Source organism: Centruroides sculpturatus, unplaced genomic scaffold, assembly GCF_000671375.1.
Source record: "Centruroides sculpturatus isolate CEXI.00-Female unplaced genomic scaffold, Cexi_2.0 scaffold414, whole genome shotgun sequence".
Taxonomy (NCBI): domain Eukaryota; kingdom Metazoa; phylum Arthropoda; class Arachnida; order Scorpiones; family Buthidae; genus Centruroides; species Centruroides sculpturatus.
This window is the reverse complement of record NW_019384735.1, coordinates 256,434-283,120: the sequence shown is the minus strand read 5'-3', so window position 1 is coordinate 283,120 and position 26,687 is coordinate 256,434. Positions and strand designations below refer to the sequence as shown.

Genomic DNA, 26,687 nt, shown 5'->3' with positions numbered 1-26,687 from the left:
CGAATGCGGCACCCATTGTGCACACAGCTTTCTGTAACCCAAAACTTCAGCCAAAATATTGCTCACACTGCCTAACGAAATCCCTAGGGCTTCTACTAAATCTCTCTCGGTTAATCGACGATCTTCCAAAACCATATGCTGTATTTTTGCTACGATTTCTGGTGTTGATGCACTTTTTGGATGCCCTTCACGTGGATCGTCTTCAAGACTCGTACGACCACGTTTAAATTCAGCAACCCATCTTTCTACTGTTCTGATTGAAGGTGAAGAGTCCTTATACACTTTTAACAATCGTTCATGAATTTGTTTTGGTGCTACACCTTCCAAAAATAAGAATTTTATCACTGCACGATATTCGATTTTTTCCATCGTAAAAAAATACAATGATATGTCGACTTTGAACAGCTGCAAATATACAATGCGTTGACGGATCTACTTGAAACTTGACACGTGTTTATGAAATAGTAGTACTATTTATAGAATAATAAAGTGACGCTCCTAGTAGTGCCACCTCTTATCGAACGACAAAACTTATTGAACAACCTGGTAATTATTCTGCAAAACTTGATCTATTGCAGCAGTAGGCAACCTATGGTCTGCAGGCCAACTTTGGCCCTCAAACATATCTATGGTAATTCAGCTCATGGCTGTTTTCAAAGTATAATTAGATTTATTGTAACTTTTTATTATACACAAATTCTTTGTGTTGTCTGTATATTATTATTTTCTGTATGTCCTTCTTTTTGATAATTTTCATCATCTTTCTCAAAGAAGGACATACACAAAATAATAATATACAGACAACACAAAGAATTTGTGTATAATAAAAAGTTACAATAAATCTAATTATACAATTATGTATTATTCTGCATGTTGTTTACTACAGTATATATATTTCAAAAACAACCATGAGCTGAATTACCATAGATATGTTTGAGGACCAGAGTTGGCCTGCAGACCATAGGTTGCCTACTGCTGCAATAGATCATTCAAGTTTGCAAAATTATACAATGAGTATTAGTTACTTTACTATAATAACAGTTAAGGCTAATATATATATATATATGTATTACTTTATTATATATTACTTTCTAGATTTATATACAGTAGAACCTCACTTAATGAGCATAATTTGTTCTAGAATCTTACTCGTAACATGAAACATTTATTAAGTGACAATTTCTCCCATATAAATTAATGTAAAATATAATAATGCATTCCATGCTGAAAAAATACTCAAATATTTTATGTATAATGTTTATTCAAAGAAAATTATACAATATACATTGTTAAGGAGCATGAATCATCATCATCTTTTCTTCTAGTGTGGAATGAACCAACCTGGAATGAGAATTCAATTTGTAGAAAACAAAAAAAAAAAAAATTTAAATAATTAGTTTATTATAATATTCAATTATAGCCTTTACATAGCCCAAGATTTTGGCATATTGTTTGGAATATTTATTATATAATGGGCTATGGTTGTTGATGTTTATATGTAATATGTCTGAACACAAGTTTGAAAAAATGTGTGATCACAATAAGGGCTGTGGAGTCAGAGTCGCGAAAAATGTGAAAACTCTGAATCCGGCATTTTAAAATTCATTTAAATATAAAAACTAAATTAAAAGAAAATTTATTTTATATTTATTAATTTTTTCAAATGATTTTGTATTTTGTTATAATTTATTTATTTTAAATACAAAATTAACAGTTTAATTTATTAAATATGTATCAATAATTTTCTTTGTAGTATTTGTGTTTAGTAGTTAAATTATTTTGACCCAATTGAATTTGAATATTTTTGATTCATTCCTTTATTATCCCTGCTCTAAATAAGTACTCTATTTTTTTGAATGAGCAAGACTAATTGATCAGAGTATATATTTTTCTTTTCTGAATAAGGGGCTGAAGTAGCTAGATTGCGCACTTTTTAGTTGGACTAACTTTTCTGGAAAGGTGAAATCGAAGTGCAAAAGCTGTAGAATAAAGATGTGTAGATGTAGAGTTTTATTGCTCTCCTTTTTCCTCTTATTAAATATTTGTTAAAAATTAATTTTTTTATACAAATAAATATTGATGTAAGTTAAATATTAAAAATATTAACTAAAAGTATTTGGGTAAATGCCCGGGACTCCTATCAGAGTTCAGAATAGGGTAACCCTCTATGAGTGCCTCTGCCCCCCAAAAAAATGACTTGTATTTAATTTTGTCGGAGTTGGAGTTGGCCTACTAAAATTATCAGGAGTTGAGTGTTTTTTTTACCTACTCCGCAGCCCTGATCACAAGCGACACTAAGATGCTAGCAGAATGAGTGCTAAACACAGACTGATGTAACATGCACAAAATCTGGGACTTCCCTTCTCCTTGTCACTCGTTATGTGAAACGTCACTTGTTAAACGAGTCATTTTTTTACAATTTGTTTTGCTCATTATACAAATTACTTGTTATGACAGGTGCTTGTTAAGTGAGGTTTCACTGTAAACTAAAAAATAAGGATAAATTGTTATATTATTATGTATTTGAAGAATGAATGAAAACATCATATTTTATTAATATGAATAAAGCTGAATATATTTTGTCATAGAATAATAAATAATTAACTAATTTTTGTTAATATTCAGGACCAAGTGGAATTCCTGGAATTCCTGGTTTGAAAGGTGATAAGGGTGAAGCTGGATTTACAGGGGCACCTGGCTTTCCTGGATTAAAAGGAGAAAGAGGCATTCCAGGACCATCAGGTTTTCCTGGACTTCCAGGTAAATATAATCAATAAATAAATAAAAATTATTTCTTTATTTATAACATTACTTAAAATGTATTCAAATACTCTTACAATTATTACATATTATAATTTATGAAAAGAAAATTTTCTAAAAATACATTGGCTTATTAGAAAAATATACAGTAACAGATCAAATATCCAGCAAGCTTAGGAGAGAAGTGGTCTGAATTTCTGGATTTTCCAATTCTCTGAACACAGGTTAAATATAAAATAATGGAATGCAATGGAAAGTAGGGCAATATTATATTTAAGACATTGTATGCCAGCAGTCACACTGGAACTGGCATCACAACATAGCCATGTCACAAACTACAGATGTATATAGCCCATCAAATTCAAAAATAACCAGTTTTTTGAAAGTAGGATATTTGGTCTGTTATTGTACAGGGTAATTCAGAAAGAATCATCTGATTTCAAACTTTTATATTTCTAAAAATTAGTTATTTAAAAATGATAAGTTATACATGAATGTAAAGGACAAATGTCTATGTTTTAGATTATGAACAATAGATGGTACTAGTATGCCATTTATGAAGCTCTTTTGGAGAAGTGAAAATGATATCTAATCAGCAGAAAACTTTTTTCATGCTATGATTTGAATAATGTCAGTCATAATCACTGTTCAGCATGGAAGTACCATATGAATCCATTGATGGTTCAGAGTATTCTCAGGTGGTATCAGCAGTTTGAGGAGACAGGATATCTTTATAAATGAATAAGTCTAGGGCAACCAGACATATCTGCAGAGGATGTTTAAAGAGTGAGAGAGACTTTTATATGCAGCATGAAGAAATTGACTTATTGCACTAGTTGAGAAGTGGAGATTCCTCAGCCTACTGTTTGGTGTGTGCTGAGGAAAAAATTGTGTTAGAAGCCATACAAATTGCATAACTTGCAAACACTGAAGTTTAGTGGTGAGCTGCAATGACTGAACTTCTCCCTTTACATGCAAGAGACTATGAAGGCAAACAATTTTCACACCCACCCTTTCCATTTAAGTGACAAAGTGAACTGTCTGCCACATTCCACTTTGCATTTAGGGCTCTGGAAATCCTCATGCATGCATCGCACATGAACAGAACGCTCCCAAAATTAATGTTTTTTTTGCACACTTTCCATATCAAAGATTTACAGATATGGAAAGTGCACAAAAAAAATTATTTTTTTACAGAAGAAACAGTGACTGGCACTTCACATTTGGATATGTTACAAACTAGCTTTTTCCTGAGTTGAAGGAAAATCTTCCCAACTTTTCAACAAGATGAGGCACTACTCCACTGGCTTATATACGTTTGTACATAGAGCTACCCCACAGTTGGATTGGTGGTGGACTAGATGACCTGGTGTTACACAGTTGGCCTCCTAGGTCTCTGGATATTGGGAATTTCTATCCTAGGTCCCATGCAACTTCTTTTGGGTGTATGTGAAAGATCAGGCATTTGTCCCACCTATGCCCAAAGTTTATGCAAACTTAAATAATGCATTTCTGCTGCTTTAGAAATAGTTACCAATGACATATTGGAATGTGTTTAATGTCAAGGCAATATGCAAATTCCTGTCATACATGGGACTAAAGAAACTCAAATTGAACATTTGTAAAAATCTAAATATATAAAATTACTTGTCCTGACTGACTGAATGACTGATTCATAATCGCCCAGAGCAAACCACTGAACCTAAAGAGGTGAAATTTGGTACACAGTTAGGGTATGTCATGAAAACGCACACTAAGAAGGGATTTTTTGAAATTCCCCCACAGGTGAGAGGGAGAGGATTAAGGCTTAACCGGAAGAACGGCTTCTACTGTACTATTTAAATGAAATTTTTAGTCTTCATTGAGTACTTAGGTGTATTAAATTGATAAAAATATTTATAACAATGTCTGAAATGTTATCTATTTCTATTTTAAAAACGTTCAAACCGTTTTAAATTTGAATTTGTTATTGCATATTGGTTCGATTATAGAATGATTGAAAACAGTTTGTTTGATTCTCAGCAATTCTCATCATTCTCAGTGGTAGGTGTTATATAACAATTACTATAGTTGTTGAAATACTGAATATAAATGGGGTTTGCTTGCAAAATCCTCACAGGCAAAGCCGCGGGTAACAGCTAGTACTTAGATAAATGTAAAGGAAAATTGTCTATTACTTATCATTCTGTGTTGATAAATTTTAATTTTTAAAATTTGAAATTGGATGATTCTTTCTGAATTGCCCTTTATTTTATTTTGGTTGTTCAAATTTATATAAAAAATAACTTATGCAATATGAGATTTACATTATTCTTCTATTACTTATGACATACAGACATATTTATACATACAGGATGAGACAGAAGTCAGGAAACATCCTTTTATTTCAAGTAATGTTGACAAAATACTTTCCATATGCCAAAATAGTAATTGGTGGGAGCATCTATCTTGTCATATGGCAAGTATGGTTTTTCTAAACTTGCTTCATCCTGTATATGTATGTGTGTGTGTATAAATCATAAATAATACAATGCAATCCTGTAATTCAGTTATTTTTAATTAAATAAATTGTTACAAAATTATGTTTGATTTCACTATTATGATCTGTATGCTTCAATTAAAAACAAAAAAATCTAAAGCTCAGTTTTAATATTTAAATTAAGTATCTATTTATCACTTAAGTTAAACTTCCATTGTTGAAGGTTCTTTTCATTGTTATATGTTTTAAAGGTATTTTAAAAATTTTCAGTTTAATTTTTATATTTAATGCATGTGATTACTCCAATTTACTTTATTTATTTTTATTATATTTCTATAAGGATATTCATTATTAGTAACATCAGTGGCGTGCCATCATTGGAAGCGATGGAAGCACTGCTTCCCTTGTATTTTCTAAAAAATAAATACATATTAATTTTAATTATATGAAAATAATCGCACATTATTTTATTATAACCACATTATGTATCTTATTACAAATTTCTATACTACACGTCTAAAAAAAAGATAAGATTGCTATTGTATACTCGAATATTAGTGGCATAGCCAGATTCACGCATATGCTTTACAGAGCACCAACCTCACCCGGTTTTGCTGGTGGGAGCCTAGGACCTTGGGTGGATGCTACCCATATAATGCTTTCAATTCTATCCAGGACCGGTTCTGGGCTGTTAGCCACCTGCCAGCTAGATATTTGGCCGCTCTCGCCTGATTATGTAAATCATGAGTAGATTTATAACTTAACCCAACCAATAAGAATTTACTGGTATGTTTTTATGATAGTTCTGTATAGATGACAGGAGTTAAAAAAAAGTCCATTAAAATATTTGATATTTTTATTCCGCTCTTCCATCTTACATTACTTACGGATTTCAATGTTAAACCAGTGATATTATGATTTCGTATGTCCCATCTATAAGGGGATGTAGAAAAAAACGTGTACAATTCTTGTACAATGTTAAAAAATTAACCGTTACTTTGGTAGCATCATTTACAACTAAATTTAATGAATGAGAGAGATGTACGAGGTACAGAAAAAGCTCTAGAATTTATTTTCCTTAAATTTATGATTTATGTATCCATTGTCATAAAAATTTGTCTTTCCACATTTTTCCTGAGATTACAAATATTCGAGTACAAAGTAACAGGTTTTGACTTATTTCTACTTAAGAAGTAGTTAAATAATTAAGCAATTAAGGAATTGGGGACATAAATAAAACCCTTGCTGAAATAGCCAGAATTTTACTTAAACAAAAGCTTAACCGAGTACAGTGTGAACTGATTTCTTCATAATATTAGATGTAATAAAGACAGAAATTTTCCAGTTCAATGAAAATAACTAAAAGTTGTAAATTTTGGAAATTTCTGTGGACACCTGGTCCTAAAAAGAATTAGTTAGAAAACAAATGACTATTAAGTTTAACATATTTAGATTTTTACAGCTATGATGAGAAACGTTTAAAATCTATAACAACCCTGTGGCGTCCTTTCAGATATACTAATAATGCGACATTTGACATTAACCGGTATCGGCACCCTCGGGATTTGCATGCATGCATTCACTGCACACCTACTAAGACCATCTCTGATTCTATCCATGAGCCACTGGTAGGGAGCAATTTTAACTAAGTGGATTGTTTTAATATTTGAAAAGTAAAGAATATTTCATGTTATTTTTATGTACGTTTCTTCACAAAACTATATTTATTTATAATTTTCTTTAAAAGTATATTCATACAATTGAATATTTTGTACCAGGTATGTATAATTGTATATCCATCACACATTTTATTTTAACAAGTAAGTTTTTATAATTTTATTTTTAATTTTAGCCCTTATATTATGGCTAGCAATTTAGAATGTAATTGCAATATTGAAAATTTATTTTAAAAAAGTTTTGGCTCGAGACCATATAATGAAAAAGAAAACAAAGAGAAAGACCAATGCCTAAATTAAATATAAATACATCAACAAAAAAATTTGTTTGACATTTTCACCATAAAATTTATGAAGACATAAAATGGTTTTGTGGATGCATAAAAATACAAAAATTGTTTTGTTGGCCTTGCCTATTATTTTCAAATGAAATTAGTGTGTGGAAAAAGAATGGCTTTGACGATTTAAATAATTTGAGTAAAGCTGGCAAAAGACACGAAGATCATAAATCTCGCATTGATTCTTTCTTAAAATTGAAGCAATTTGGAAATCAAAGCAGAATAGAATTTAACATTGTTATAATTTTCAATATTTATTTTATATTGTTTACTAAAGTTACAGCTAATAGATATATACAGTAGAGCCTCGATTATCCGACACCTCAGTTAACCGACTGTCCTAGTTGGCAAATTTCAAATGTCCGCTAGTGATGTGGCGCTACAATATTTGGCCATGTCTTGGCTACTTTAATATTATTTTTACGTGTTTTAGCTGGCAACACTCATTCGACCATGAAAGGGAGCCAGTATTTAAACGAGGCTTAATTTTCTAATTTTTAACGATACAATAGCGACGATTATTATTTTAAAAAATTTTTGTTAGGCTTAACATCGATGAAAATTCAACGCGAAGTAGGTTAATAGCGATATACTAATATACTAATTACATGGGATATAATAATATACTACACTAATAATGGATTTTTTCATACTTTTCGGTTATCCGACTTTTCAATTATCCGACCAACCCGAGTCCCCAATTGAGTCGGATAATCGAGGCTCTACTGTATTTAAATTAGTAGATGTTATTGAAATAAGAATTGGCATTTAGAGGGTATATGGAATCTATTGAATTTAATATAACAGAGGTAATTATATTGAGCTTGCTTATTTATTAAGTGCATTAGATAATCTATTAATTAAAAATACATTTAGAGAAGTCTAGGGTTTTTACTGGCTTATCGAACAAACAAATACCAATGTACCCTAGACCATCACTGACTGATTGTCCCTGGAAGTAGGCTTCTTATAGAAACACAGCTTCCCTATCATCAAATGTCACGGCACGCCACTGAGTAACATTTAGTTTGAGAAATGTTACTCTTATTATACTCTATGGAAGTACTTTGAGACAATGTTCAATTTTAAAACATAACTTTGTATATTGAATGAATATGTATAAATATTTAGGTCCAAAGGGGGAGAGAGGTCTAAAAGGAGAGAAAGGAGTAGTTCCACCTGCTGCTTTGTTAAAAGGAGAGAAAGGGGAGAGAGGTCAACAAGGACCTCCAGGAGAAAGAGGACCACAAGGACCTCCTGGATTTGATGGTTTTCCTGGACAGCCAGGTAAAATACTTTTATTTATCTAAATATTTATTTATTTTTGTGACAGTATGAAATTAATGATTGTTGATAATTTTGTTAGCTGGCAGCATTGCCAGCATGAGAATGGTGGTCTTAACCAGTGTTTGAATGATTCTAATGAACCGAGATTGATCAATGACTGAGTAAGTACTAAATCTGTGAACATATATCTGTGAAGAACATATGATGGCAGCAATATTTTAATGATGAAATTAAACCACTGCCAAGGAAGCCAGAAAATTTTCCAAAAACAATTTGAGGATGTGATGATTAATTTAATTTTAAATTCACAGACCCTTTCTCAATGAACTATAGTATTCTGTGGAGAAAGGACACCAATCAAAATGTTGCAACCTCAAAGTTCTCACTAAAAATTAAGTAATTACATATATCTTGTCTACAACTTTGAATTATAGGCAGTAAAATTATTTCATTAAGTTAATTTTAGTATTTTGGCTCAATCTGGCATCAAAAGAGTGTCATATAGTCCTTTTCTACAGCAAAGGTGACTAAGCCAGTTTTAGGTGCATTAAATGAAAATCAAATTATAATAAAAAATGTGTACTTTTATAAAAAAAATTACTAGTACACTTATATATTGCTGAGAAAAATCAAGAAATAACATGTGGTTGTTTGTTGTGAGAGACACATACAAATAAGCGAATGAAAAGTTACAAAAAGAAAGATACAAAATTCAATTATATCATACAGTATTCTTTATTCTCTACAAACTGATTCTTTTCATTTCTTTTTTTTTCGGAATCCCAACTTTAAAACTTTATGACTTTCTTCTATACACAAAGAAAAAGGAACAGGCTTGCCTTTTACTATTGCTGGGGTTTGTACACATGACAATCATCAAAATAACAAAAAAAAATGAATTAGACATAAGTTAGTTATATATCTTATAACTAATGAAAAATAAGAGTACAGGACAGATTGGATACGGAAACAAAATGTGGGGAGAATGGAAATACCTAGAATTTCTTTTGGTATGTATATACGCATTTGGATTATGGCACCAACTTGATGTCTTTTGCTCTAAAGTCTATATGGCTACTTCTCGATATCGAAAAATTGTCCTTATGGCTTTTTTTTTTTTTTTTTTTTTTTTGAAACCGTCTCTTTTCTTTCTTCCTCTTTCTTGCTGATCCTTAACCTTAACTTCAGGTCACGAGCACTCACTTTTTCCTTCTGCTTTCTTCGGGTTCAAGTTTTGCTCTGGATCAATCTTTTCTTTGAGAATATTCTAAATTAATCAATTTATTTCAAATTATTAAATGTAATTATTTGAAATAAATTGATTATGGTACAAGAAATCTGTAAATTATTGATATAAGGAATTAATTTTACAGAACTAAACAATCTTATATGAACATTGATGTTCATACAAGATTTCTTATATATAAATAAAAATATATTAATGTAAAGTTTTTCAAACTAACTAGCACATATAGAATTAATTAGTAAGATGACTACAAATGATAATTAAAATAAATTTATCATAAATTACTTAACAAATATTATTTTTAAAATTTAGGTCTTAAAGGTGAACAAGGAAGAATAGGTCCTGCTGGACTTCCAGGACCACCTGGCCCTCCTGGTTTCAAAGGAGACCGTGGTTTACCTGGCCTGAATGGAGCTCCTGGTCGACCAGGAAGTAGGGGTCCACCAGGTGTTCCAGGTATACCTGGATCACCAGGCGGTGATTATTTAATGGGTATTCTCTTAGTAAGACATAGTCAATCTTCAAATATTCCACAATGTCCAAATGGAATGGCTACACTATGGTCTGGATATAGTTTATTATACATTGAAGGAAACGAAAAATCTCATAATCAAGATCTAGGTAAGAATTACAAAAATATTTTGGAATAAACATTTGAAATGTGCATTATTTTAAGTGAATTAAATTTTTATATTAATGAAAGTAAATTTTTATTTATTCATGGATTAAAGAGCATGGTTTTGGATTATACAAAATATAGTAGTCTTCCTTTATATCAGTCCTAAAATTGGCAACCCAAAAGAGAAGGTTCCAGCTGTTTTCCTATAATAAGAATGCTATTTTACTGTTATAATAATTTTGGTATCTAGTTCAGTACATGGGAACAACAGCACATCACTGTTGAAATATACTAGCAATCAGAATACAATCCAATTTCTTATAAGTTCTCATTAAAATTATAAAAGCTTTGTTTTAGTTGCAATATGTGACAGGATAGCTCAGTGTTTCTCAACTGGGGGCCTGTATTTCCCCTAGGGCCATAAGCAAAAAATGAACTTTTGGGGAGCCAGAGCAAACTAGGGGGACACAGTCAGAATAAAATATTAAAATTATATGAAAATGATTAAACTTCAATAAGTAAATTATTAGAGAAATGTATATAGATTATTAAAATATTGTACAAAAGTAAATTTGACAAGAAAAGTTTGAACCTAAAATGTTTTATTTGTTATCAGACAATATACATACATTTATTTATTGTAAACAAAGACATGTTGAATCTTGCACATTTATGCAAAGCATGTCATTTTCATTTTTTTCCAAAAGATATTCACTATTAAAATATAGGTCTACTGCATGTAACATATAGAGTGCATATATGTACTGTGAAACTTCAATTTAGCACAACTATTTGTTTACCTGTGAAATTGGCATCAAGTTTAGTGTGGAGTTAGATATCCAGAAATTTTCTTTTTGTTTATAAGTAGTGAAATGGCAAATAAATTTCCATAGCTCTGGAAGAAGATCAATATATATTTTACTGCATTTCCCACATCTTATCTTGTCAAATCTGAATTTAGTCAGGTTATTCATCTGGTCTTGAAAGCTCTTAACCATCTTGTTGTCATGAATAAAGGCAATCTTCATTCATTGTTGACATTGCAACGAGACATTAAAAAATCTTGCTAGTATGCATTAGCCACAAGGACCACACTAAATAAAGTAAATGGCAATTTATTACATGTTTTATTTTTAAAAATGAATGTATAAGTAGTAGTTCATAAGAAATATGCTATAATTATTTTAATTAAAAATCAATTTTGTAATATATGAAAAAATTGTGGTATTTTTTATGTTTATTTTTTAAAAGTTTTCCCAAGCAATATTATGGAGGGCCACAGAAAAATATTAAGCTCAAAGGGGCTAAAGGTTGAGAAATACTGGGATAGCTGACCTTTAGACTATTCATTCTAATAGGGGACAGATAATTTGACCCAGATGCCTATTCTCAAATTACAGTATGTAAATAGTGCATATATTAAGAGTATCACAAATAAGAACTCATTGAGATCATTCTCTAAATGAGTACTTACCCTTTAATACTTGCAAAAATTGTAATATGTAAATATGAAAAATCATGATGATAGATTCTGATAATGAGAAAAAAATACTCTGTATTTGAAAATTCCAGACTTATAAACATCTGGCTCATAACACTCCAGGCATTATGCTGATAGGAAAAAATAAGATATGGATTATAGATGTGACAGTTCCAGGAGATAGCAGAGTGGAGGAAAAACAATAAGAGAAAGTCATTAAATATATGGACCTTCATATTGAGGTTGAATGATTTGGAAAAAAAGACAGCCATAGTTTCAATTGTGGTCAGAGGAGTAGGAGCCTTCTCAAAAGATTTGAAACACCACCTGAGAAACCTAGAGCTTGATAGAATCAACATCTGTATGATATAGAAGGTTGCACTACTTGGAACAGCATACATTTTGCATAAATACCTTTAGATTGAGTCTCCTTCAGGGGACTGGGATATGTTTAGGGACCAAATCCTGCCATTAATAGTTGAGGAGCTGTGTTTGAGTTATATAATAATCTTCACTATAAACAAAAACAAACATAGCATTGTTTTTTGTAGAAACAAGAGTTTTTCTACAAAAATAACAATCATCACAATTACAAAAACTGTGTAGTGTTGTGTAGGTTGAATGGTGTATACTGTGTTAGATGCATGTCAAAATGCATAGACACAATCAGGCATCCTAACTATCAGCCAGGATCATATTAACAGAACTGCATCAAACTGATAGCTGACTCATGGAGATCTTTTTGGGGAGACAGAAGGATTCATAATTGCTATACTAAACCAGTCATAAATACAAGAAACTCCATCCTAAAAGACAATTTCAGATGACAGGAAATGCTGTATCAGCATATCATATCAGGTTGCAAGCTTTTAATGTAAACTGACCATTTACATTGACATAACCAAGCAACAAATATATCAAAGGCTTACACATAAACACAAATGATTACAAACCGGCAGTCATGTTATAAATACACCTCAATCATAGAAAACAAGAGACAAAATATACTATGAGTAAGCTATAATCATAAACAGAATAATCCATCACAACAGATCAGACATCACTTTCATTATAGACATAGCTGTAACTAAGACTTATGTATACTGAAAAAATAGTTTGTTGCATGTTTTAAATACCCAGAACGCACCCAAGAAATAAAGTGCCTGTATAAAACAAGAAAAGTCTGTAGTCTTTTTTTTGCACAGGTGTTATACCACATTCACTATAAGTCTAGAAATATTAAGACTTCACAACAGCACATATATTACACTACAGAAAGCCACTGTACTAAACACCAGTCAAATACATGAAGCACACAAACATAATAATAGTTTTTTTTTATAGCTATGCCTTGATCTCAGCACAGCAAAACACTAAGCAGTAATATTAATTGGATAGGATACATTCTATTAATATCATAATAATAAACTGCATTCAAGAATCAAGTAATTAATTTGAATTTTTCATTTTTCTGATTCAACTGTCATTCAATTATCAAAAAGCAAAGATAAATTACTTTTTATATATTAATTAAAATTAAAAAACTATTATTTTTTAAAGTACTTAAAGTTTTGGAGTATTTTTCTTATGAAGGTACAAAATTGTATAACACAATCTCTATCTTCCTATCAAAATCAGAAAATATTTGGAAACTTGTTCAAAAATTGTCATGATGATAAATCTCCTAAAAGTCACCATGAAGCAAGTCTAGTTTACAATGAGTTCTTAAATCTCTATTAAAATCATGCATTAGGTGATTAACTTAATCATATGTATTCATTCTTTATAGTTAATCATATATTAAACTGTTAATTTAATTTAAATAACTAAATTATATATTTCTTTTACAGTTAATTAATGTTTAGTTAAACATTAATTAGAAATACATTCATCTGTAATACTAGAAACAAATGACACGATTATTTTTTTGCTTAAATATTTTTAAAATCATTTTTTTTTTACTTCAATCGGAGACCTTTTAAGTCTCCAAAAAAAAAATTCAAATACACACAAACATAATCCTAAATTAAAGTTTATCATATACAGGGTGTGGCGTAAAGAGTGGATAATCCATTACCTGTGGATAGGGGACACAATTTTTAATTTTTTTAACAGTCATGTTGTTTAGTAAAAGTGTCATAGAAAATGTCCAATAACTTGAAAACTATTTTTTTTGGAAAATGGACTCCTCCATTCACATTTTTCAATTTTTATTCAATTTCTATTTTTTTGGAAAATTGTAAAATGTGAATGAAGGAGTCCATTTTCCAAAAAAATAGTAAATGTCCAATAACTCAAACTATGACACTTTTACTAAACACAATGTTTAATTTTCTGGACAGTCATGATGTTCCCTATCCACAGGTAACAGATTATCCACTCTTTACACCACACCCTGTGTCTTTATTTAAGCAATGTTATGCAATTACTGTATTATTTGTCATTATTTTAAATCTTTTTAGAATAGAAGGGCTTAGTAGTGTAAGAAATTTTTATATAACAAATGAAAAAATTTAGTGTTTTTAACTTAGAATTACAATTTGTTATAAACTAAAACATGATTTTTTGAAAATAATATCAGAAGATAATTTAAAATAATTTATAACTTTTTAGGTTATGCTGGATCTTGTTTAAAAAGATTTAGTACAATGCCGTTCCTATTCTGTGACTTTAATAGTGTGTGCAATTATGCAAGTCGTAATGACAAATCATATTGGTTGTCCACAAATGCACCAATTCCCATGATGCCAGTTGGTGAAGATACCATTCGTCAATATATCAGTCGATGTGTTGTTTGTGAAGCACCAGCTAATGCCATAGCTGTCCACAGCCAGTCATTAATAATACCAGATTGTCCAGGTGGTTGGAAACTTCTATGGATTGGATACAGCTTTGCCATGGTGAGAAATTAATATAATCAATCACTGCATTCTGACTCGACTATACATCTGACAAGATGCTTTATTCAGAGACTTAAATATATTATTCTCAGTGAAACAGAAATCCTGAGGGTGGAGCACAGCTTCCAAAAGTGCTTGGTTCATATGTTATACTGAGAATGATATATTGGAGTCTATCCAAGTAAGGCCATCTTGCTGAGCAATTAGTACAGTATACATATGTATATATAACTAATCAAATGATTAGTCATCACACTCAATAATTTCTTTGATATAATTATACTTACTTTTCTTTAATAGCATACTGCTGCTGGTGCAGAGGGTGGTGGGCAATCACTGTCAAGTCCAGGCAGTTGTTTAGAAGACTTTAGAGCCACGCCGTTCATCGAATGTAATGGTGCTCGTGGGACATGCCACTATTTTGCAAACAAATTTAGTTTCTGGCTCTCAACAATTGACAATGACAATGAATTTGAACGGCCAAAAAGCACTACACTTAAAGCTGGCAATCTCTTGACTAAAATAAGTAGGTGTGCAGTATGTTTGAAGATAACTTAACGAAAAGAAGCTGTAATGCAGAGTGTCAGCAATTGTAATGATAGGGACATTGGTGTTAATTTAAAACTCTTCAGTGAAAGAGTTTTAGTCTTACTTCCTGTGGCTAATCTGAAATCTACTTGGAAGCTTTATACAATTCCTGTCTCTATCAAAAATCATAAACATCCCAAAAGTACTCTCTTTTATATAACTTTTGTATCGTAAGTTAGCTTATTAAAAATTTAATTGTATAACTTTTATACATTTGAATTTGAATTCATTGGTGCTATTAAATGCATGCTGAAGGGCCTTTAAATAGTGTCCCATTATGCATCAAAGTGTATACATATTATTTGTGGGGTTAAGTTTTGTGTGATGCATTAATGTAACTTTATTTCATTTAATTTAGATTTTAAAAGATGTGTTGTTTTCTTATGTTAAAAATTTCCATCAGAAGCACTTAATGCTTTTAAAACATTATGTTCATAAAATTATATTAAAGTGTTGTGTTGTGAAGTCTTTGCTACTACTGTGTAATTCTATTTATTGCAAGCTTATCAATAATATAAAAATTTGAAATATGCTTTCTAGTTTTGTAAATATATTTTAATATTTTTTTTCTGCTCATTTCTAATTCAGTGTTGCATCACATAACAACTAACCCCATTTAATGCATTTAATGATGTTTATCATATGTCAAAAAAAGTTCTCTCTTTATTTCATCATAGAAGCATTCAATTTTTGGCAGCTTCCAAACAAAAAAATTTCACAACTATATTATGTGATGTTATTGTATATGTTTTTAAATTCTCTTGAAAAAATATTTTTAATACTATCACAGATATGATAAATGGAAAATTTTCTAATTGAATACTCAAGGCAGCTTTATAAAAATACTTACTGTCTTCATTCTTTAGTAAATTAATAATCTTATTGACTCTACATAAATATATAGATATATATGTGTATATATATATCACTTGTATGAATTGTCTTTCAAAAGTTTTCACCTATAATTCAACCACTGCCATTGTGTAAATTGTGACTTAATTTTAAATGAGATGTACGTGCTTTAACTATTGTATATGATACTGTAAGTATCATTTTGTCTAAATAAATTATCATTAAATTCAATAAAATATATTCAAATTTATTTTTTGAGAGAAAAATGAAAAATTTATTTTTAACATATGTAACAATGATTTTAGAAATGGTAGCTTCATTCACTGATGATGATGTAAGAAGGAAAGAGGAAATCAAATTTTCATTAACATCAAACTTTTTTTTGTTAAATATCTCAAACTGAATAATGAGAACACTGCCTATTAAAAAATTTCCATTGTTCTCACTGCCATTATTGGTATAGACTAGTCTCATGTTTTTTTCTTTATTGTTATCACTTGTAAATTAACGGATTTTTATGTGTTGCTCTAGCTTCTTAAGGAATCAATAAAATGATGCTTCTCTTGTATATATTTTTATTCATACTATCTTTCTTGTGATTTCTGTACATTTATTAAAAATTACAAAACGTATATTCCTTTTAATAATTGAATATTTTATATTTTTTATGAAATAATAATTAGTAAAATTGTATAATTACATAACAAAATATAACTTAAAATTTATAGATTTATTATTTATAACATATGTGAAATATAATCTAAGAAATATTTAAATAATAAATTAAATATGATTTACTATATTAAATTTTTTCATTAAACCAACTTCAATAAATTTAATCATATCATCATGAACTGTTTTAGATTATTTATTTATTTTATCTGTAAAAAAAAAGTTTACTAAGTTTTCATAATACTTCTTAAGAACTTTAAATATTTTTGTCTCATATTTTGTATATATTATAATATACTAAATCATGACATTAAGGATGTCAAGGTTTCAGCAAAAATTATATTTCAAACTCATTATTCCATATTTTTTACTACTAAAATGTTTAATTGTTTTAGTAGAGCAGAAAATCATTAGAAGTCAAAGACAAAGCTTTCAAATATATATATTTTAATTTTTATCTTCAAAACCACAAAACTAAAACATGAATTATTTTGGATAGTATTAATTTAAACAGTTTACAATATATTAAACTTATCTTAATTAGTTAATAGTGTCAAAAATTACATTATTTTATCTTTTTTTTTTTCTTTTGTGGAAAATACATAAAAATCTGTCATCTCATAAATCAATTTCTATAGTATCAGTATCTAAAAACATTTGAACAGTAGTTACTCAAAAAAGAAAAAACAAAAGATTTCATTTAAAAAAGAAAAACCCATCTTGTAACAGCTCCAAAGAAAGAATTTTTTTTTTTTTTAGCAATTGCTGTTTAAATGTTTTTATTTAGATACTGATACTATAGAAATTGATTTATGATGATGCAGATCATGTTTTTTTATGTATTTTATTTTATGGAATCTTATCAATAAGTTTGTTTTGTAACTCTTTCTGTAATTATTTGAATCTTTTTCATTTGATCTATAGAATGAGGAGAATCATTCTTAAGAGAATAATCTTTACTTTACAAAATTCATTTTGTAAAGTAAAGATTAAAGAATTGCCTCCTGGTGTGATATCATCTCCATAAAGAAAAGGAAAAAAGGATAAATAATAGCATTAAGAAATGTACTTGTGTACAATATATAAAATTCAAGATGATTTTCCACCTTGGTAAAGATAAGTTTAGAAAATGAGACTCCACAGCCTAATTAGTTAAGTCTAGCATTAATATAGTGCAAAATAACCAAAACAAACTGTTTGATTATGTAAATGATCCACAAAGAACTTACTCTTTAAAATCATCTCAAGCATTTTGTATCATTCTATTTTCTGCAACCCACAAGAAAAATTTTTTTTAAACTTGTTTTTGTTTTGTTTTGCTTTTAAATGTTATCAACTAAAACTTTAATTTATATAAACTATCTGATATTCAAGAATACAGTACAATCTTGGTAATCTGGCATTCATTAGTTTGACACACACTGGTATTACTGGCATTGTTGCCAAGTTATAGACAAGATTCCCACTAAATTTGAACACTTTTCCACTATAGATGGAATGATATTGTGCCATAGTTCAGGCTCAATACTAAAGATTGTGATCTCATCATCTTTGTTCATAAATATTTCTGAATCATCTTGAATTTTAGATATGAAGCTAAAGCCTAAAAGAAAATGAATAACTTAAAGTCAGTGAGTACATTCCAGGATGTATCAAACAGTGCTTCAGCAATACTACAATGTACTAAAATATGTTCTGATAATCACTGATGAGTTCATCGGTACAGTGACTGATGCACATTGTACAGTACTTATCAGGCAATGGATATGGTGAGCTCTTATGAAGCAATATGGCTGGCTCCATGGTAATATACAGTGGGTGATTGGATAACGAACACTTTCGCAGAAGATTTTTATGATCAGACAACAAACACTTCACTGAACAAACATAAAAAGAAGCGATGGAAATAGCAAATACCGATTTATTTTCCTTTGTCTTCAGGTAACTTTTTGGAGTGCGGGAGACGTCGACGCTCAACCCAATATATACTGATCAAATAATATTCCTCGAACTTTGAAATACTCCCTTGTAAATTTCCAGCCTTTAATTTTTCTGACAAACAATTCTTTTATAGTATTCGTGAGACTGTCGGGCGGGCACTCATTAAGTTTTGTGTCAAGTTTTATTTTCGAAAGGTAAAATAGCAAAGGTAAAGGGTGGACAGAAGATGTCTGATGTTGCTGGGCAGGATGGCTTGAACAGGTCTACAGTAGGCTACAGTTTAATCTTAGAAAAATACAGTATAATCAAGAAGACTCAAGCAGCTAAAGGAGTAACAAAAATCACATCTGAGAAATAAAGAACATCGAAGAGCTCATAATGGAACCTGAAACAGATCTGATGACAGAAGAGCACCAAGAACTCTTGAATGAATAACACCAAGAAACTCAGCAAGATATGTTTTATTAAAAAGAAGGATTAATGCTGATATTTGCTATTAATTAAAGATCTTTTGAAGAAGTGGGGGATGTCAAATCAACGGTCTTAGAATGGCATACAAACCAGGTTGAGGTTAATAGGCTTGGGGATCTCTACAATTATAATGCTATTAATTACTTATAAAAATCCTGAAGAAGAGAGAAAAGCAATCGACATTAGACAGATTCTTAAACCCCACAAACAAAAAAACATAACTAATAAAAATTTAAGACTGCATATATACTGTATGTATTTTTATTATTACATATTAATGAATGTAGTAATAAAGTTTGGAGTTCGATCCCCCATGCTAATCGCTTGGTGCTGCTCAGGATACNCATAATGGAACCTGAAACAGATCTGATGACAGAAGAGCACCAAGAACTCTTGAATGAATAACACCAAGAAACTCAGCAAGATATGTTTTATTAAAAAGAAGGATTAATGCTGATATTTGCTATTAATTAAAGATCTTTTGAAGAAGTGGGGGATGTCAAATCAACGGTCTTAGAATGGCATACAAACCAGGTTGAGGTTAATAGGCTTGGGGATCTCTACAATTATAATGCTATTAATTACTTATAAAAATCCTGAAGAAGAGAGAAAAGCAATCGACATTAGACAGATTCTTAAACCCCACAAACAAAAAAACATAACTAATAAAAATTTAAGACTGCATATATACTGTATGTATTTTTATTATTACATATTAATGAATGTAGTAATAAAGTTTGGAGTTCGATCCCCCATGCTAATCGCTTGGTGCTGCTCAGGATACGTCCAGTCGGAATTTTATATCTCCTTCTTTATTTATCAATATATACAGTAATGTACAATATTACAGCCCGACATCGGTCGAAGGTTTTAAGTTGTTTGTGCTGCGTCCGTTTCCCGTAGCTGTTCCTTGAAAAGTGGGTGACCAGTTCAAAGTTTGCTTTTTTCTTTCCTTGCGCCCTCTATCGTCAGAATCGGCCCGTAGCCGACGGGCGCCACAGTGCTCCCCCCCCAGTGACAACGATATAGGGATCACGGGTACCGGGGGTTGAACCAGACGTGATGTCCTGACCGGGTCGTGGTGGTTGGTGCTTGTGTCGGTGTGACAGGATTGCTTGCATTGTTGACTGGTGGAGTGAATCTATCGTTTGCAGTTGTATCGATGAATGCTGGTTTGAGCCGATCTATGCTGATGACAGCTTCTCTGCCTTTTATTAGTACGGTGAAATGTTTATTGGATCGTGTAAGGACTTGATAAGGGCCATCGTAGGGAGCTTGTAGGGGTTTTTTCACAGAATCGTTTCTAACGAATACGTGGGAGCATTCCATTGTTGAAGGATGTAGAAAGGTGATAATTTTGTCATTTTATGATCAGACAACAAACACTTCACTGAACAAACATAAGAAGCAGCGATGGAAATAGCAAATACCAATTTATTTTCCTTTGTCTTCAGGTAACTTTTTGGAGTGCGGGAGACGTCGACGTTTGGACTGGAGAAAAATTGTTCATAATATTGCGGAGGCGCTGAAGAAAGATGGGTGGCTCAAGGGAGTTATTATTTGTTGGTTGTATGAAGTCGGCAGGTAAACGTAGAGTGGTTCCATATACCATTTCTGAGCAAGTGCCCTCGATGTCGGGTTTAAACGTGGAACGGAGCCCGAGCAGAACTGTAGGGAGACTTTCTGTCCAGAGGTTGTTGTCACTGCATCGTAGGGCTTGTTTGAGTGTGTGGTGAAAACGCTCTACCAGCCCATTTGATGATGGGTGATAGGGGGTTGTGCGGATTCATTTGATTCCAAGGAGGGCAGTGAGTGACATGAAGAGTTGGGACTGAAACTGTTGCCCCTGGTCAGTTGTTATAATGGAAGGAGGAACTCCGAATCAAGCTACCCATGTTGATATGAATGTTTTCGCTACCGTTTCTGCCGTTATGTCCAGGATTGGTGTGGCCTCCGGCCAGCATGTGAATCAGTCGACACATGTAAGGAGGTACACGAATCCTTCTGATGGTGGAAGTGGTCCCACGATGTCCATGTGTACGTGGTCGAATCATTGCTTGGGTAGGTCGAACTGTTGCAGTGGGCTTTGAATGTGGCGGTTGATTTTATTCCGCTGACAAGTTATGCATGTTCTGCACCATTGATTGGTATCCTTGAGCATGGCTGGCCATACAAAGCATTCCTGAATTAGTTTCCGGGTTGCACGAGTGCCTGGATGGGAGAGATTGTGAACGGAATTGAAGACTTCACAGCAAAAGTTAATTAATCGGAATATATGGTCGTATCCTATTATTTGACATATCACATATGATTTGTAGTTTGGAATTGAGAGTGAGAGGTTGTAGCTGTAAGGAAGATTGTTGGGTAGATTGTAGTTTTTTAAGCTCTTCATCGTTGTTTTGTTCCTGTGCTATTGCGGTGAAGTCTAAGGAAGAAGGTAGCTGGATGTTGTTGATTCAAGAGAGAGTGTCAGCTACAGTATTGTCAGCTCCATGAATATGTGTGATGTCAGTGCTGAATTGCGCGATGAAATCAAGTTGTCGGAGTTGTCGAGGAGAACAGGATGTCGATTTTTTATTGAGGGCAAAGGTCAGTGGTTGATGGTCAGTTAGAATAGTGAAATGTCTTCCCTCGAGGTGATGCCTAAAGTGTTTGATGGATGAATATATGCCAAGGAGCTCTCTGTCATAAATGCTGTATTTTCGTTCTGCATTGGACAGCTTGCGAGAGAAGAAGGCAAGCGGACGTGGACCTTGGTCGGTATGGCATTGCAGAACAGATCCAATGGCAAGGTCCGATGCGTCGACCATCAAGGAAAGTTTGCTATTACTCGGTTGAAATGCAAGCGTGGCCGCTTTTCCAAGTCGGATTTGCACTTGTTGAATGTGGTTGTCATCTCTTCGGTCCACCAGATAGTGCGTTTTGTCATTTTTCCTGCTACTTTTCAGAATATCGTACAGAGGTGCTTGGATAGCTGCAGCATTTGGGAGAAAGCGATGGTAAAAATTTAACATTGCCACGAAACGTTGTAGTTCGGCAATTATTCGTGGCTGTGGAAAATTTTTGATGGTTTGAACTTTCTCAGGTGAAGGTTGTATGCCAGCGGGAGTGATTAGGAATCTGAGGAAAGGTACTGAGGTCTGACCAAGGACTCATTTTGATGGGTTCAGGGTAAGTCCGTGTTCTTGAAGTCATGTGAAAACTTGACAGAGGTGTTGTAGATGTTCGTCCTTGTCTACAGATGCAACCAGGACGTCATCAAAATATGGGACACAGAAGTTAAGTGCACGTAGCACTTGGGATAAATCGTTGAAAGGTCTGTCCAGCATTTCGCAGTCCAAACGGCATGAATAGATACTCGTATAATCCGAACGGCGTAGTTATGGCAGTCTTAGGTACATCCGCTGGATTGACTGGTATTTGATGGTAGGCTCTTGCTAGATCTAGGGTGGAAAATATTGTCTTCCCATGTAATAATTGCATACAGTTTTGTATGTGTGGCACAGGGTATCTATCAGGGTGGGTAATTGTGTTTAAGCGGCGATAGCCCCCGCATGGCCGCCAGTCTCCATTTGATTTTCTTACCATGTGTAAGGGACTGGCCCATGCACTCTTTGATGACTGAATGATTCTCTGTGCCATCATGAACTCAAACTCTTTGCGAGTGGCAAGAAGAGTGTCTGGAGATAGATGACGTGGTTTGCTAAACACAGGTGGACCCTGTGTTTCTATGTGATGGTAGACCTGAGCCTTTTGTTTTGGTTTGTCCAATCTTGATGGATTAGTGATATTAGGAAATTGGGCCAAAAGTCTGTGGTATGGTGAGTCGTCAGACATGACTGTGATGCTGGTGGAGGCTGGTAACTTCTTCGTTGTCATCCCTTTGGATGTAAGTTTAGTTGTGGCATCAATCAAGCAGTTATGTTTTACATCGACGAGTAGGTTGAAATGTTTAAAAAAAATCGATGCCCAGGATGGGTTGAGCAACATCAGCGATGATAAAGGGCCAGCTAAAGGTTTGACGAAGATTTAAATTTATCGTGAGTAGTCTGGTTCCGTATGTTGAAATTTGAGTGCTGTTTGCTGCATAAAGGGTGAGTTTTCCTGGATGGACAGGTTGAGCTGCGAATTTTTTTGGTATGACTGATACATCTGCTCCTGTGTCAACTAGAAAGTGAAGTTTGGATGAAGGGTCGGCCATAAAGATTCTACTGACTTGGCATTTGCTCTCTGTGGCCACAGGGAGCTGCCTGTCTAGTTTCCCAATTTTCAGAATGAACAAGGTGGGGTGCATTTTTTTGCATTTGCACCAAAGTTAGTGTGGTAAAAGCATAAGCCACCTTCTGGTTCTTTGTAATGGCGTTGCTCACAGGATGGACTTCGTCCGTGCGAGTCCTGGCGATTTCGGAAGTTGTATCTTGGGCAATGTTGGTATCTTGGTGCTCGTACCAGGGTAGCAAGTTCATTCACTTGCAATGTTAATTCCTGTATTTGTTTCTCGATTGGATTGCTAATAGAGAATTGTTCCTGTTGGCTGATTGACGTATGGTTTATGATGGTAAGTTCGCGTATTTTATCAGCTATTGTGGTGAGTTGTGGCAGAGTTTCATTCGAGGCTGCCAGAATAGCTTAGATATTTCCTGGTAGTATTTGAAGCCACAGTGATTTTAATAAGTCTTCACTGAAATGACCATTGGCGAGGTCACGCATCTTAATTAATAAGTGTGATGGGCGCTGGTCACCCAATTCAAGTCCTTGTAATAGTGTTCGCAATTTGGACGTTTGGCTTTCTGAGTATATGTCAATCAGCCTTTTTTTTATAGTGTCGTACTTGTTGTTTTCAGGTGGCTTAGTCACCAGGTCGTGTACCGATTCTAAGATGTCCGATTCTATTGTTGAAATAACGTAGTGATATTTGGTTATGTCAGCAGAAATGTTAGCGATGGCAAATTGGGCTTTGAGTTGGGCAAACCAGAGAGTGGGATTGTTCTTCCAAAATGGAGGTGGGTTGACTGCCACTCGAGAGATTTGCGGAACGCCGGCTGACTCCATTATATCAGTTGATGAAATTTTCCAAAATAGATATATAAAATTGTTACTGACCTTCTTAAATTACAAGAAATAGTTAAGTTTCGTTTTTCTGATCTTGTGGTTGTACGATGGAGATGGATTATCCTTGTGGGACACGTGTCTTTGTTCGGGTCACCAGTTTTGGAGTTCAATCCCCTATGCTAATCGCTCGGTGCTGCTCAGGATACGTCCAGTCGGAATTTTATATCTCCTTCTTTATTTATCAATATATACATATATATATACAGTAATGTACAATATTACAGCCCGGCATTGGTCAAAGGTTTTAAGTTGTTTGTGCTGCGTCCATTTCCCGTAGCTGTTCCTCGAAAAGTGAGTGACCAGTTCAAAGTTTGCTTTTTTCTTTCCTTGCACCCTCTATTGTCAGAATCGGCCCATAGCCGACAGGCGCCACAAAAGTATATATTTTTTACTTTTTAGGGTCTCCAGAATGAATTAATCAAATTCCCATATAAACCTATGGTAAATTGATAATTGGTTAATGAACAATTCGGATAGTGAACAAAGTCTTGGAACAGATTATGTTTGTTAACCAATCACCCACTGTATTATTAACATCATTTTTATTTCTCATCTGTATTACAGTATCTGTATAAGTCTGCAAGTATCACTGTTACTTCTCCATCACTGAACTGTTAAATTGCTAGATGTTCCAGTAAAAGCTTATTACACCATTCACCAGTGCACTGGTTGAGACTGGGACTTATGCATACTGGAATGTATCCATTGCTTCTGGATAAAAGAATAAGCTATACTAATCAAATGATACACTAAATTTATATTGGACCATAATAAGGCTAATTAACTGATAAGAAATTTAGCAATTTAGTCTAGAGATAGTTAAACCACCATCTCATTGAAATATAAATTTCAAGTTTCATTTACAAAGAGAATATGGATGTTTGTATTTTAATAAAGGTAAATCCAATTATTAGATTAAAGCCAAATGATTGCTGAATTATATTGGGCTAACATTTAATTATTAATAGTAGCATTAATATAGCCTGATACAATCCAGCAATTATTTAACTTTACTTATGGTAATTATGTGTATACTAAAAATTTGTTTTATTTAGATAGAAATAAAATCAAATTGTCATCATTAAAACATTGAAAGCAGGAAAGGAGGAGAATAATTCTTGTAATTGCCAAATAGATTTTTTCCCTTCCATTAGCATACATTAACATGTATTAAAATATACAGTTGAGTCCGCATAAGTCTCATAAGTATAACTAGACACTATCAGTCAAGTTGTCAGTTTTCTGTGGTTCTGGCCGATTTACATACGCATTAATGTTAAAAAACTCTGGTTTACTTAACACTGTTTAACTCGTCACCATTGGATAAAGTGAATATTTTTTGTCCCACACTCATTTAGATGTCTGATAAGTCAATTCTCCTGAAAAAAATGAGTTCACACCACACAGCAGAATCTGATTTTGCATTTTCTCACCTTTCATTCATGTTTGCAGCAAATGTTTCACATTTCTGTTATAAATGAGTATCCAAAACCTAACAATACTTATGCTTAAGGAAAAATACAAACTTGTATCTGAATTTAATGTAATAAAACTTCACAAGCCAAATTTGCAAAACAAGAAAACCTTCCAAGAACAACATTGGTGGAAATTCTGAAGAAAAAAAGAGGAAATTAAGAAACTTTTTTTGGGGTCTTTGTTGCAGCCATCTCTAAAATGCCAGAGAAAGTCGCCATACAAAGACATCAAAGATGCGCTGATACATTGGCTAAAGCAAATTCGTTCATTAAATCTTCCTGTTTTGAGGCCGATACTGAAACAAAAAGTGATGGAAATCGCTGAGGTACTTGAAGTAGAAACCAACTTTAGTGCCAATGATGGATGGTCAGAGGTACTGTATAAAGAGTACTGTATTTTCCTAATTGTAGTTTAGTGGTTTTTTTTCAACTTCATTTTAGTCGTCATATTGGATAACTCAACACATTTCTACTTCCCCTTGGGGTATTGACTTATGCAGACTTGACTGTATATCATTTCTCAGATATCAACATAGAATCTAAAAAAAAAAAATAATCTTACAAGTGTTAGTTACTCATATAATTACTACTACTATTTACTTAGGGATAATAGAAAAGAGCATTAATGAAATTGATATCACTTGATTTTAATTTTATATTCTTCATTATGATGTAACAAAGAATTTAGTTTGAATTTTTCTTTTGCTTATATGATTGGTCAAAACATTTTAAAAGCTTTTATGATTAACATAAGTTTCATGTAGTAAAATACTTTACAAAAAACCTACAAT

The 26,687-nt window shown here is 32.5% G+C and overlaps 1 protein-coding gene and 1 pseudogene across 1 annotated transcript in view; one reads left to right on the top strand and one right to left on the bottom strand.

Moving 5' to 3' along the window:
• LOC111628264 (collagen alpha-2(IV) chain-like) overlaps positions 1 to 16,812 on the top strand; it is a 128,727-nt gene extending 111,915 nt beyond the window's left edge. Inside the window, exons 36-40 of the mRNA XM_023372014.1 lie at positions 2,626 to 2,760; positions 8,385 to 8,540; positions 10,099 to 10,407; positions 14,499 to 14,785; positions 15,086 to 16,812. Coding sequence (XP_023227782.1) covers positions 2,626 to 2,760; positions 8,385 to 8,540; positions 10,099 to 10,407; positions 14,499 to 14,785; positions 15,086 to 15,343 — 1,145 coding nt within the window. The 3' untranslated portion in view covers positions 15,344 to 16,812. The remainder of the gene's footprint in view (positions 1 to 2,625; positions 2,761 to 8,384; positions 8,541 to 10,098; positions 10,408 to 14,498; positions 14,786 to 15,085) is intronic.
• Positions 16,813 to 23,578: 6,766 nt separating this feature from the next.
• LOC111628269 lies at positions 23,579 to 24,898 on the bottom strand (annotated as a pseudogene).
• Between the last annotated feature and the right edge of the window lie 1,789 nt (positions 24,899 to 26,687).